This window comes from Papaver somniferum, chromosome 3 (genome assembly GCF_003573695.1).
Source record: "Papaver somniferum cultivar HN1 chromosome 3, ASM357369v1, whole genome shotgun sequence".
NCBI classification, from domain to species: Eukaryota; Viridiplantae; Streptophyta; class Magnoliopsida; order Ranunculales; family Papaveraceae; genus Papaver; species Papaver somniferum.
The window spans coordinates 163208836-163223630 of record NC_039360.1 but is presented as its reverse complement, the minus strand read 5'-3'; the positions used below and the strand labels follow the sequence as shown (position 1 = coordinate 163223630).

The 14795-nt window shown below is 35.7% G+C and overlaps 1 protein-coding gene and 1 long non-coding RNA gene across 3 annotated transcripts; one reads left to right on the top strand and one right to left on the bottom strand.

Moving 5' to 3' along the window:
- The first annotated feature begins 1550 nt into the window (after positions 1-1550).
- Positions 1551-2656, top strand: LOC113357911 (putative defensin-like protein 180). 2 transcript variants are annotated; one of them, XR_003363987.1, is made up of 4 exons: positions 1551-1699; positions 1927-2019; positions 2106-2291; positions 2544-2656. XR_003363987.1 is itself a non-coding variant. In XM_026601410.1 (4 exons), exons 2-4 carry the CDS (start codon positions 1965-1967, stop codon positions 2573-2575), a joined length of 360 nt encoding a protein of 119 aa, XP_026457195.1. In that variant the 5' UTR covers positions 1551-1699; positions 1927-1964; the 3' UTR covers positions 2576-2653. The 2 variants fall into 2 exon arrangements, 1 of the variants encoding a protein (XP_026457195.1); XM_026601410.1 differs by having other exon boundaries at positions 2106-2378; positions 2544-2653.
- Positions 2307-8290, bottom strand: LOC113357913. Its single transcript, XR_003363988.1, has 3 exons — positions 7753-8290; positions 5560-5767; positions 2307-4589 (listed from the first exon to the last, which is right to left on the bottom strand). It is a non-coding gene; the product is annotated as an uncharacterized LOC113357913 (long non-coding RNA).
- Between the last annotated feature and the right edge of the window lie 6505 nt (positions 8291-14795).

Below are 14795 nucleotides of genomic sequence, written 5' to 3'. Positions count from 1 at the left end.
TCATTTAAAATAAACAGGTACCTTTATTTTAATATCCATATTGCTGTCAATATGGATATTATTACTTGCGAAATCGTCGCCACTCTTTTCAAAACCACTCGACTCACTATCATGCATGACGTTGCTGCACATTGATTCTGCTTGTCGGTTTCCTGATCTCTTCACCAAGGATCTTTGCTATCCCACCTTCTCTACTCTTCTACATCAACTGTTTTTATGGTCTTTGTTATTTGAGAGAATGAGGCCTTCTATGTTATTTTCCACTCTGCTATTCAAGTTAATTTTTGCTCTCTCATAGCTCTTATCAGCTTCTGGGGGTGTATTAGGAAGAGTTAAGTCTTCTATGACTTTCTTATGATTAAAAACTGTATTTTCCATCTGCTTTATATACTGCATGTAACAGAATATTCTGTAACAGCTTTACCTTTACAGAACATGTTGGCAATCTTGTGTATAAACTGCAATAAAACAAACAGAGAAGAAGAGATATGCAAATCCAATTAGAAGAAATCAAAGTCGAGGCAAGGATTATATCCTCTAGCCGTAAGACAGATTCACCCGCACAGATGCTTACGAATTATCGATGTCTGTCTCCCAGGATACAACGACTTTCTTCTCGATGTAGTAACACTCCAAACTTCGAGAAACGGCGAACCAAACTTGAAGTGATGAACTCTCTCTTTTACAAAAACTAAATCAATGATTTCTAGTGAATGCAATAGAATGAAAACTAGTTTTCTGATTGATTCTTCTAACCTAATTATGCGGGATATTTACACATGTTAACAATACCTCTTCATGAACCATCGTGATTCTTCGTGGAGTCCCATCAAGGGTTTTGTCTGAAAAGATGTTTCCTTTGAGGATTGGGATATGTTTCTTCTAAAACCAAACAAAAGGAAACTACTCCAACTCACGGGGCCGGTTCTGAATAGGCCCGAAACCCATTACACCCTATCCTAACTCCAATTGGTATTATTCGAATTTTCCATTCAATATGAAATTGTAACCAATTTTCCAACAGAACATAAATAATATTTTCACACTCTCTTTCATAGTTTCTCAGGTTTTGTATCACTTTATTATCACTTCGAAACGGAGTTTTCTTTTGCCTTGAACACATTGCAGTAGAAAATCTAAAAAATGCAATATCCGCTTTCTCTTATTGCTGTCGATATGGATATTATTACTCGAGACACATGGTTCCAACTTCCAAAAAGAATGACATAATGACGCCAGAAGGATGCTAGATTGAGAAGAGGTTCTAATTTATTTATTTTTTCTTGTGCCAAAGCTGAAAGTGTTCATTCTTCATCTAGGAGTAGGTAGGTAGGTAGTTCTAAATTCCACACACCAACTTCAGTGCCAAAACGCAATAATAATGGTACAAGTATAGGCTAAAGCAACTCAATAATTCAAAGAGTTAGTAAAACTATAGCCATTTTTGGAACTAAATTTGTTACTAGTCAATTTTTTAACCCATCTTGCAATAAAGGTTTTGCTCTTTTTTTCCTCCACCACCATCAATATTTCCACTGCTCCTACTGTAAGTTGGAGTCTAGATAGCTTTAAAATCACAAAACCAAAAGCCACAAAATCCAAGTTGCACCATTCACGTAAATAATTACTAACCCTTATCACTAACTCCATTGGTTCACCAGAAGAAAAGCTAGAAGAGATTTTGTGCGCAGCAACCACGGTATCTCCTTGTCCATCTTGATCTAATGTTTCTTCGACTAATCTTGACAAAAGCCATCATACTAGAATAATTAGAGAAGTTATACTCCAATTTGTTTCGTAAAAGAACATCAAGTCTCATTTTGGATGGAAATTTTCAGTTTTTATCTCATTTTGTAGTAATAATCAGGTTATGAATCTTGCATATTGTCGAAATTTGATGCCTGGTATTTGTTTTGAATTACATAGTTCTAACGGAGAGAACGTAGCAGGGATTTAAGACTAAGATGGCCAAGCTTCTATGTTGCATTTTATTTATTATCATCCTCATGTCCATTTCAGGTAATTCCTTCTCGTTCATCATGTATAGCTTATTTTAATTTTTACCAATTAAATTAGATCTGTTTTACTTATATGGACTTCACCAGGTACAACAGCGGTAAACTTCTGCAGTGAGCTGTGGGGATGCACGTCGGGTATCAACGACCAAGGCTGCCGTAATGATGGGACAATATCATGTTGTGAAGATCCATGTCAGGCAAAACACGGCAAAAATTACGTCGGTGCAATTTGCCAAGAACCTGGACACCACACATGCGTCTGCACTTACAATTGTATGAATCAATCTCTGCCTGATTTCCGATCTCATGCACCTTCTCAGTCCCGATCTGATGCACCTTCTTCTAGCAATGAATATCAGTGTATATTTCTTTATTTCGTATTGTTATTCGTAACAATTTTATTGTAATAATAATCAAAACATACCTACTTAACTCAGCTTATTATCATGGGTGGTATTTGTTTTAGAAATTGCACTTAATCTAAACATTCACTAAGATGAATTCAACTGAATTCGTTTTCTTCAGGGATACTCGGTAAAGTTGGTTGGTCTCCATGAGCGATGTCGTTTCCTATGACCTTTGATGAATTGAGCAAGATTCTGCTTCATAGATCTCCGGTGTTCTTTACCTTTCCGTAGTAATTCATCCCAATCTTTCTTGCTCATACACATATTCCAGAACATTATCGATGATATTTGACAGGTTCTGTCATCTTCAACATTCTTTGCGGTTGATTCACGTGTACAACTATTTCCCATAATATCTTTCGTCTGATCAAGTTGGTTGGTATTATTGCTGCGTACGCACTTTGTTTGTCCCATAATTCGTTCTCTTGCTAGTAGCCTTTTCTTATGTTTTGTTGAACATAGGAGAATTGCTTAGCAATCTTTTCCATATACTATTGGGACTATGTCTACTTATCTCACCGGAGTTTGAGAAAAAGTTAAAACTGGTTACCAGGTGCCAAAAAAGGTACAAACACAGTCAATTAGAGAGAGGCCGGAAGTGGCAAAATAAGAAGCTTACTGGTAGCGAAGTTGCATGTAAATCTACGACTCCCAAAATACAAGCCTTCAAAAAGTTGTTAGGGAAGTCCCCATTGAAAGCTTAAGAGACTTGACAGCAACAATTACGTCGTTTGGTGCGAAAATCCTTGTGCAAAATCCCCATTGAAAGAAAAAGATAATCCAAATCCTTTACTTTTTTTCCCTATAGTCAAGTCTATGGATTCTTGGATTTTTGCTTAAAGCCATAAGGGACCAAATAATAATGTCTGAAATGTGTATTTCAGATTTCTTTAGTGGTGCCCGTATAAACAATATGATTCCAATTGGAAATCAAAGTGATGAAAGGAGGAGCATAAATTATACCAGAAGCCGAGAAACAGAAACACAGGACCTTCTGGGCGAAACTGTAGGCTAGAAAGACATGGAAACTGATTCCTTCCTGTTAGTGTCAGAGAGTACATGTGTTGGCAGTTGGTGGCAGTTGACGTTTGGAAGAAAATCGAAGAATGGAAGTCTGCAGAGAGAGAGAGGCTTGTCAAAGGAAAAAAAATCCAATTTTGAGAGGCCAAGAACTTTTGAGTTAGGATAAAAGTTGACAGGACGCATAGTAGCCATGTTGACAGAGACCTCATCCCGGATGAAGTACTGCGAAGATTTCTAGATTCAACAACAGCAGCAACTCACGGAGAAACTTAACTGATCCAAAATCTCCAAGACGACCATTCAGGCCCTCGACCCTCGTCAAGTAAAACGTTGCTTGGCTTCAGATCCCAATAACCTACTGATGTCTGGCACTGGTGATGAACATAATCTAATGCAGAAGCATCATCCGCGGCTACATATCGCCTCTCAATAAATTTCAATGGCCTGTTTATTGACCTCTGACGCTTTCTACGTTTTGCTGTCGGGTGCAAACAGTTCTCAAGACTTCCGCATGAATTTGTAAACCAGAGCTTTTGAAATTAACTTCCTTCAAATTCGACACTAAAGCAAGAAGTTACATTGTGACGTCGAATGCATCTCAACGCTTCACATTCTGCCTTGAGACCTTTTAAAGTTCCTCGTTTCTGAAGACCTACTACTCGTGTTGTTGAAAATACCTTCTTTTAGTACTTCATGTTCAAAGTTATTCCAAGATAAATCCAGTTTATAACAAAATGAAATGATTCAAGACACTGGAAGTGTACCAGACAAGTAATTGTGTGACAGGTTTAACTCTTCAATTTCCTTCAAACTCTGTAAGGACGGAGGAATTATCCCATCAATATTGTTCCTCAAAGAGCTTCGAATTCCACCATAAAACCGATGGTATAACAAATATAGAAACTGATGCCGGAAGAAACGGCCAATTTCTTGCGGAATTTCACCATAGAAGCCATAGCAAGGAACCCAATTCCAGATAACTTGGATCCAAAATGGTAACAACTCTTGTATGCTCACGATTACAACTATTTCATAGCCAAGTAGTACAATGATCGGAATGATTCCACGAGCCTAGCCCTCCGCATGGGTTATATTGTAATTTACTATTGAACTCGAGTAAAGCTAATCGATCAGTTTCCATCTGTAAAGTGAGATTGAAATACAGGTGAAAAATTCATTGTCAGTGAAACAGATGATCAATAGGAAACTTATTTTACTAAATTTGGATGAGAAGGTTTGAAAATACACTGGTAATAAAGGATAGAAATATTCAACATCCAGAATTTTTTCAACACGGAAATACAGAACATGGCATCACTAAATGAGAAATGTTTTGGGAATGCAGGCTGCAGAAAAAAGGGAAGAAAGTCCAGAAAAGAAAAATTTAGCAGCAGAAATAGAAGCCAAAGGTGAAACAAGACTCTGTTAGTCTATTGCTTCATCCATAAAACCCATACGTAACGTTAACTGATTAACATGAAGGCCAGTTGACCCGTCACTATAGAGATGAGAAAGCAACTACATGGTAAAATCAGCAACCACCCACTTAGAAAGCTACAACACTAATTTCACAAGCATGTCAGACGATAACTAAGTCACATCTCCCCCGTCTATGAATTACCAACAAACTTAACTCCTGATGCTCAAGTTTTGACTACTGGCATCACTAAGCATATTCAACTACACATGATCATAATAAGTTGATAACACAATTTTTAGAAACTAGTTTCTCGAAAACCAACAAAACTAGCAGCTGGAAACATCAATGCAGTTTGTGCTCCTAAGGACCAATATGGATACTTCGACCAGTAGTTTTACAAAGGGTTCTTGTTCGCATACTAACTAGGTATCTAAGATGTCTCATATTTGATCACGCTCTGTTTTGGCTTTTTTCACAGCTCTAAGCATTCTAGTTAATTTTATAAGTCTGCATATAGAAAGAAAAAATATTAAATCCGATAGCATTCTACTTGTAGTGTATAAATTCTGCAAGTTAGAATGGTCAACACTTGGAATTTATATTGAGTAGGCGTTACTATAAATGCAAGTTAATGTGGAAAAGTAAAGAAGAAAAGTACTGGGTAAGCATGACTGAGTTCTGCAATTTTTACCTGATGCTCTTGAGTAGATAGAATTTCACAAGATCCTTCCCCTCCCTGTCGGTTAACGTGTTCCGGGTTTATCTGCAGGACGTTTTTAATTTGTATTGTGGGGTGTTGGATAGTGACGTGTTTTCCATTTAGCTTTCTAGTTTCTACATATTCCACAGGCATTAGACAAGGTAGGTCTTTTATCACCTTCATCTAGTGCGAACAAATCCTGAATTAGATAAAACAATAAACTTATTATCCAGTGCATAAATCCCATAAACAACTATATAGCAAACAAAACAAGCAACTGAGTAATCTTTCGTCATTCAGTGCTCAATCACAGATGTCCTGTCATAAATGCAGCTGTCAAAAGTACTGAGTACTTCCATGATATTTCAACCCAGCCAAGGTTTCAATTAAAACAACCATGGGTGTCCAGATCAATCTCTATGCACTAGCCATAATAGACATCTCCCACACATAAAAGATTTTTGTATATAGTAAAGCATAAATATGACCATTTCACCACAGACCCATAAGTGAAGCAATTTCTACAAGGAACTCATTTCTGATTTTGCTTCCAATCAAAGAGTTATGATGCAGCAGAAGATAATACAGCTAAAATGTAGAATTGAACCGAAAGACACGGAATCTAAAATAAAAGCAGTGTTAATATAGGTAAGCTTACTGACCACTAGACCGATACAACAAAATCTAATCTTAGGTCTTTTTAAAAGGTGATGGAGTCTCAAGGGGTGTAAACAAACTTCAGTACTAGCAGGAATTGAGTGGACATATACTACTATACATTCTGGCACCAGAATAGTAAATACCAAGACCATTAAATCTAAAATTAAGCAAAAATATGCACATAGTAAGTAACCCAAATAGTCATGTCCAACACACTTGCCCATCAACAGTTGTAACGAGACACTAGCAAAATATTTGTTAAGTTAGATAAATGTAAGGTATGTTCTGACATCAGTGTATTCAAGCAGCATTCTTGAAAGCGTTGCTACAGGAATTTAGAATAGTCAGTTAAATGCCAATTGATATTAAACTCTCCCCTTAAACAACTGCACTCAAGAATTCCTACTTCAGGCAGAGGTCTCAAAGAAACCGGTGTTGATCCTTATCTAACTTCTCAGTCGTAATCAGAACCAGATAGTGACATTCAGAAAGATGTTCATGATGCTTTTTCAACCGATTCAGCCATGTTCAGGCCAACCAGGATCTTACCTGTTACTTTCCCGGTTCCACCCATACCAAATTACCAATTATAAAGATTAATACATTTTGTTTCTTCTTTTCTTTTTGGTCTTCCGAGTGTTTAACAACAAAGACCTTAACACAACTGAGTAACTAAGTGACATACAACACGTTTAAGTCCTAATGCTCAAGTTTGAAATACTAAGATCATTAAGTATGCTCAAACAGACATGCTCATAGAAACATATGTAATAAAAACCAGTTTCTCAAAAACTAACAAAATAACAACTGAAATTCAAGTATGAATTGTAAAAATAAAATAAAATCACAGAACACAAATTGTACCGCAATTTCCGCTTTTCCAGCAACTGAATTTTTCAAAATCACGAATTTTTTCCCTAGAATCAGATCATTAACTACTGCATTACATGAACAATTTTGATATCAATCCATAGCTACACCAATAAGTTCAAATCCAAGATCTTAGAAGCACTAATTCCTACCAAATTCTAATGTCAGATGCAGATGAGAATTTATACATGCGGTTTCCAAGGTGACCAATGTTGCCAACAATTTTCCCAGGTAACTTCACAACATAGCCATGATCTTCATTGTTTACTACCACCAGTATGAAGTAGAGAATAGTAAACTTCTGGCCTGTGTGACATTAACAACTAGAACAATCAAACTACCCGTAATACCTTCTGTTTAAAACCAATAGCTACTGAATTAATATAGTGAATCTAAAGCCTGGCACCTATGAAATTAAAAGACTTAAGAAGTTAGAATTAATCCCTCAATAATGCAATACAATAAACTAACAAATTGTCAAGACTATAATGTCCTTGTGAAGTGTACTCAACTGATAATGGTATATATCTTCAAACTAGGACAACAACAATGAACAACAAGCCTATTTACTGCATGTAAACTGATTTTCTTTTAATTCTGACACAAGAGAAGGGTTATTTAGAAAGAAAAACAAGAGGCCCAAGAAAATCTTACCCAAACCTAAGCATCCTTATCATCCTCAGTGTTCTTGGTCTTCTTTTCCTCATCCCTAAACTTCTTTTTTGGTGTATCTTATCCTTCTGAGTACATAATTGCATTGTGTCAAATTACTTCCAAACGCCATTACTGCATACAAAGTTACTCACAATGCGACTCCAGACATTCTTCAACCCACCGAAAGTTTCACATCATTACTTAGTTTTGGGAGGAAATATCATAATGCTATGTCTTTTTGTTATTCTTCATTCCACCAGAATCCCATACGATTACAAAACAATTAAAACTAAATCTTGAAGAACCCATCACTACCTTCTTACTGATTACTTAGGATTTTGATTTTTAAGGGAAAATTAAAACTGAGACTTAGGGTTTTGATTTGATTTGGGAAAAAAAAAAAAAAAAAAGCAAATACAGCAATTGAATCTTAATCTGAGGGGAAAATTGAACATGGATCGAGTTGCGACAATTGACACAGGAAAAAATGGGAGATTTCGATGGGATCTGACACCGAAGACTTTACTTTCTACTAGTATTTTTGTCTCCCTGCTGGATTTCGGATATTAATGTGTAGATAAGAAGAATACTCTAGTTCTCATCAGTGAAGTTACTAAAATTGCCCTCGTAATATCATAAAATTACCATTAACTCCACAAATTCTTAAGGGCGCTCTCAATCAGAGGCTCAGAGCACATCGTAGAGGCACTTGCTGGAAATAATTTGATTAGTGGCGGAACCAGGATTTTAGAAACGGGGGTCTAGAACGTTGGAGTAACCGGATACTTAGCAATTATTGTTCTATTACGCCCCATTAGTAAAATTCGGTGAAACGTTTCATGAGTTATACACAGTTTGAATATATCCCTCGATTGAGTTGGCGGTTTCTAACATATTCCCGAATAACTCTCGACACTTTTTTGGTGCACCAATTATTTTACCGTCTCATTCGGTAAATGAGTAAACACTAATTGGAATTTGAACTTATTGTTTCAAGCAATGATGGAAGAGCAATTAAAAATTGAATCTCATCATGGGTCATGGTTCATTTCAACCGGTAGTACCACTACAAAACAAGTAGTTTTTAGGGACGGCTGTTTTGAAAAAACCTCCCCTGAAAAAGGATATTTGGGACGGTAATGACCTGACCGTCCCTAACAGTCATAAAATATTTAAATCAAGGCTAAAATATGTCCGTCCCAAAAAGAAAACATGGCCAAATAGTATTAGTGACGGTGGAACAGGAGACGGTACATAAACCGTCCCTAATACCTCTTGGAACGATTTTTTGTCCTCTTGGGACGTTTTTTGGCCGTACCAAGAGACCTTCTGTTTTGTAGTGTACCAGTGTGAATAATTCTGGGTTATTAGTCAATGCAGGAGAAATGCTATGGAACATTTGAAAACTGAGATGTGCTACAGTATTTGAAATTGTACAATTACAGATGGACCAGTTTGTAAACTAACTCGAAACGGCTCGAATGACTGTGCTAATGTTGTTGCTCATCAGTCTAGTACTGGTCAAGTACATCACAGTAGAAATAGACAATGACAAATGCCTGAGAGGACTTACACAAAGATAAATTTTGATGGCTTCATTAAAAAAGAAAATAAACCAAGGGGATGTGGAGTGACTATGTTTTATGATACAAGAGAATATCGAGGGGCAGTATGTGTGTCGAGTATACCTCAGGATGAAGAGCAACGCAGAGGCCATTGCATCTCTAGAAGCGGTGAAATGGGCAAGACAAGCTAGAGTTGAACATCAACACTTACAAGGGGACTCTTTAAATGTAGTGAATGTACTAGGTGGAGCAAGAACTGTCAAGTTGAAACAATAATTTAAAATCAGATTGTAAGTTTCAGTTAAAAGAATTTAGTTCTTGGAAATGCACTTATACGCCTAGAGAAGTTAGTGAGACAGCATAGTTACAAGCTAAAGATTCTAGAACAAGAAGTAGTGCAAGTAAGGAAGTGCGGAGAGATCATATTCTAAATTGGCTTAAAACTCTCATTAGAGAGTTTCCGAACGTTACTCTTGGTTAATTTTAGAAGGCTATTATTGGGGCGTCACACTCCAATAGAGGGGCGTCACCTAATATGACAAAAACGGGTCACTCATAAGTAATATCAAAAACTCCTAATCTCAAATAATTTTGTAATGACTAAACAACCCTAATTTAGTTAAAAGAAACGTGGACGTAAAATCGGATTCTACGGTTAAAAGAAACCTGGACGTAAAATGAGCTTCTACAGTTGGAACTAATCCAAATCTGGACGTAAAATTAAATGCAAATAAAATTCTACGGTTGGAATTAATCCAAACCTGGACGTAAAATCACTTCTAGTTAAAGGGTAATCTAGACATTTTGTATATTTGTTAGGACATCCCATAACCACTTTTTTGGACATTAAGAATCCAAGTGAAGCCCCTCTATTGGAGTGTGACGCCCCAATAATAGCCTTCTAATTTTAATGAATATTATAGGGCATGTGGCCCATGTGTGCGCCCATTCTATGTGTATCAAGGGTTTACATCATATCCTATAAATAGAGGCTTATTTATATGTAATACTATATTACCATGGTCTTTCTCTTTTTTATAATTTTCAATTTCAACATATTATCAACACGTCACCATCAACTATGCAATTTTTTTTTATCGTTCGAGGTCGGTGATGGATAACTTCTTCAAAATTAGCGTGGTTTTGATATTATTGTTTTCATTTTATGGATGCATTACCAGGCATTTCCCATGTAAGAAAAGAATTTCGTTTTCGTAGTATTTATTAGGGTTCCCCTGATGTATGATTGTCAAACATAGAGATCTCACCATTAGATTTTCATGAAATTTTAATATGTTCAACCGAATTAGGTATTACTTACTTTTTTAAAATTTCAATCAAATTGGAATATGATGCAATCTCCAAAACGTGATTTTTATTAAACTGTCTACGTTCAGAAAAACCTTAGTTTATAACATCGTCGAAAAGCCTAATTTTTAAAAATTCCAACCGTTGGGTAATGCTGTATTTTGGTATGTGATATATATAGTCCTTATTAATATACTGTAAAATGTTCATAAAGATCGAACCATTGGATGTACTGCAAAGTACGTGATATTTCCAGTTGTGTCCACATAAATGTTAATTAAAACAATCATACAACGTCATGAATATCTTTTTATTTGGCCGTTGAATTTCCTTGAAATTGTATTATGTTTGGCGAAACATTTTGACAAATCTTCTGTAAAAATTCCATCATCATCTGACATGTTAATTGTTGTTTTATCATCACTATAGTTGGATAGTGAAATTTCCAATTTTAGGGTTAATGGTTGGGATTATATGCTAATAGTTTCACGTTTATTATCAATGGGCCTTAGTACTTCATATATAATGGATCATATATGTGCAACTTTTGTTAACCATGACCTAGTCAACCTAATGGACTAGGCCTTGACCAAACAGTTAACCCGGTTTTGACTAAACCAACTCGATTCGAATTTTACTTTTTGGACTCAGAAGTACTTGACCGCCATTAAAGATTCTCTGATACATAAGTCATTTGTGTCTACAAGGTCTATATATACTTCCATCATAAAAACCTTCAATTACTGGTGATGCATTGTTCATAAGATGAAGGCATAACTTCGACGTTTTTAAAGGAGATATAGTGACTCCAGACGATGAAATGTTCTGAAGGAAGTTTTTGAGACATTTATGAAATTTGTTTCCCGAAAATTTGAATGTTCAAAACTTATTAGACTTTTAAAGATTCAACAACTTAAATAAAATATGTTGCAAACTAGCACGTCTCGATTTTTGCGAAAAGAAATTAACAAAAGTACCTGAAGCCTGAAAAATCTTTCAATTTTTATTTTTTCTACTTCATCTGTTAAACTAAAGAACCAATATAGGTTGAATTACGATGAAAAGATATTCACGACCTTTAGTTATATATTCAATCTCAAGTAAACGGTTGAGAGGCGTGTGAGATTCTCTTAAACAATATTGTTACACCTGTTGGGATAAAGAAATTCTAAACTTAAGATAACCATGGAAAAGTTAAATTAACGTGTTGAACCGTAACCATGTTGGTATACTGGAACATGTGAAGAAAACACATAAATTATAGTAGAATATATGATATCTTTTTTCTAGAACGAGATCAAGAATGTAATTCTTGATCCAACAATAATTATATAAAGTACATGCATCTACCGAGTATGGGAAAGAGATGTAATTCTAACTCATATAAATGAAAATGATATATATTAGTATTCAACTACAAGAGATATAGGGAGTTTAAAGAAAAACAAACTCTCTATATTCTTACAAAATGTCATATCTTAGACGTCGAATTGAATGGCAACAAGAACCTTGCCCAGTTAATGTACTTACCCAATTCGATTATTTTATTGAATTTTGTATGGTTTGTTTCTATGTTTTGTATGATTTGATCCTACACTATTGTTTACATTGTAATTTAATCCATATTTCGCTAGCTAAAATTAAGAAATTTGTTTTGCGAATCATATCCATTTTATGCTCTTATGGAATGAAAAATATATAATTTTCCCGAGACTGAAGTACCCAAGAGCACTTGAGATATACTAGAAGGATCATTTGTACAAACCCACGTTAGTAGAAAGAGAAAACCCAACAATTAGAAAAAGTAAAGCCACATCATGGGTGGGATCGACAGTGAAATTTGAAGTTGGATGAACAAAATTATTGCTGATCCAAATCATCAATAATTGATATATCGGAGTCCGCGAAGACGTAATGCTGATTACCTTCATGCTTGTAGGAGTGCTCCGTCACCATTCACATTATTTATGTGCATTGCAAGATCAGCGAGAATGACTACGTTACTCCGGGGCATTGACACTTTCACAAAGCTGACTTCCGGAATGGCCAGCGATATTTCCATTTTGGTGTATGAAGTTTCCCAGACAATACAGACAGATAAAATAGATATGGTGCCCGAAATTTTTGTCAGTGCTGAAACTGCTCTTTGTGTGAAGCTTTAATGTCTTAGTAAATACGGACTAGTAGCTGCAATGCTGCATGCCCAGGACTAGGTGGACAAATATTTCCTGTGGGACTTGTGTGCGGCAAGTAGGGCTGGCAATGGATAAATATCCGCCGGATATTGGCTATACCGATAAGGTTAAGTGTTATCGGATATCCGATATCCGATAACATCCGACGGATATCAAAAATCCAATTCGACAAGGTTAAGGTTAACCTATCGGATATCGGATTTTTATCCGTTAATATCCGGTATTGTTGGACATAAGCAAAAGCTGAAATTTAACTGACTTTTCAAGTGTTTAATGTAACTGAAAGATAGCAAAACAGTCTGCAAACTAAAGTACACAACAGCAAAAAAGAAAAAACCATGTCTTCTTGTACACAGACTTAACAATAATGTCAAACAACTTGCAAGTGATGATCTTCCTTGGCTGCCTGGTCACATGTTGCATCATTGCATCAACTTCAATCGATGACATCCATATCTGCATTCACAAACAATCAATTAGAAAAGAAAAAACAAATAGTAACAATTAATGAGGAGTAACTTCACCTTAGTTTCACATCCATTTTACAAAGGAAAAAAAGACACATTCTTAATTCTTTGCTAATTCAATCTCAGCAGGTAATTGCATTCTCAATTTTCATTCTTTTAACTTTCAGTTCAATTTCTCTATATCTGATGTTGTCTGGTGTTTATTTATCATAGTTGCCATCGTTTGATTCATAAGATTGTTGTACAAATTGCAGAAATCTGAATTGAAAACCCAATGGGTTACTGAAACTATTGTGCAAGAGACTAATAACAATGTAAAGGAGATCATAGGGTTATCAACAGGAGCTGCTGCAGGAGAAAGCTTGAAACCTCATGGTACAAGGACTAGGTCTGCAAGAAGGTCAAGAGATTTCGATCTCAACTCAGTTTGTGAGCCTGAGTCCCTGACACTATTCTTAATCATACATCTTATGCTTCATTTCTCTTAGAAGACATCCAGAATTTTCATCAGAAAAACACTACCACCACTACAGCTGCCGCCCCAGGAACAACTTTTACTCTTCCTGTTTGTGTCACTATGGATTGTTCTATTGTAGATGTTGCTGCTGATCTCAATTCATGTGCTAGTTCTAATATTTCCCATGATGATACAAACTGTTTTGAAGTATCTGACAATGGATCTAACAACAACAAGAACTTTCTCAAGAAGTACTACTAATAGAAGGTTAAGACTTGAGAGAAATTTAATAACATGACATAACCTTGTTCTTTTGTATTCTTAGCTTAAACAATAAAAGTTAATTTTCCTTTGGTCTCAGTAAGTGTTCGGATTTTCCTTTTGGGTCCCTTTCATGGTTTGCAATGTCACTGTTTGACTGATACCAATACACTATTGCGGATCCATGCTGATTTTCCAACAGAAAAGTAGCATAATCTATGTTAGTTGTACCTGGGCCTCTTACATCCATGCGAGAGACAGAGTTGCCTCTTACTTAGCACACCACACTATAAACAAGGAAGAACATGGGAAGAACATGGGAAGAAGGTTAGCAAATAACTGAAATTTGGTACTACAAGTGCATTATTATATATAAAAGTCTGAATGATAAAGTTATGTACTAAGTTCACAATTTACAAACGAAATTGCAAGATAATAAGCGACGAAAACCAACAACATAACCAAAATAAGTACTGTAGTTCAGATTTCAGATAGAGGATGTATACTTATTTGATAATTGATTATGAAAAAGTACTTGGCTAAACTCAGTAGCCTGGCACAACTGTGAACCAAATAGATTATATGCACAACTGTGGATGCTAACATTCAATAAATAGTGACCTGCAGTGCACTAGATAAGATATTCAAACTAAACATTAAAAACACCAGGAGGTAATAATATTACACAACCCACCAAACCCTCATTCATACACTCAAAACTGTAAACAACACAGTCAGGGGAAGGGACAATACTACTAGCACACAAGAAAAACATAGAAACAATTGCTGA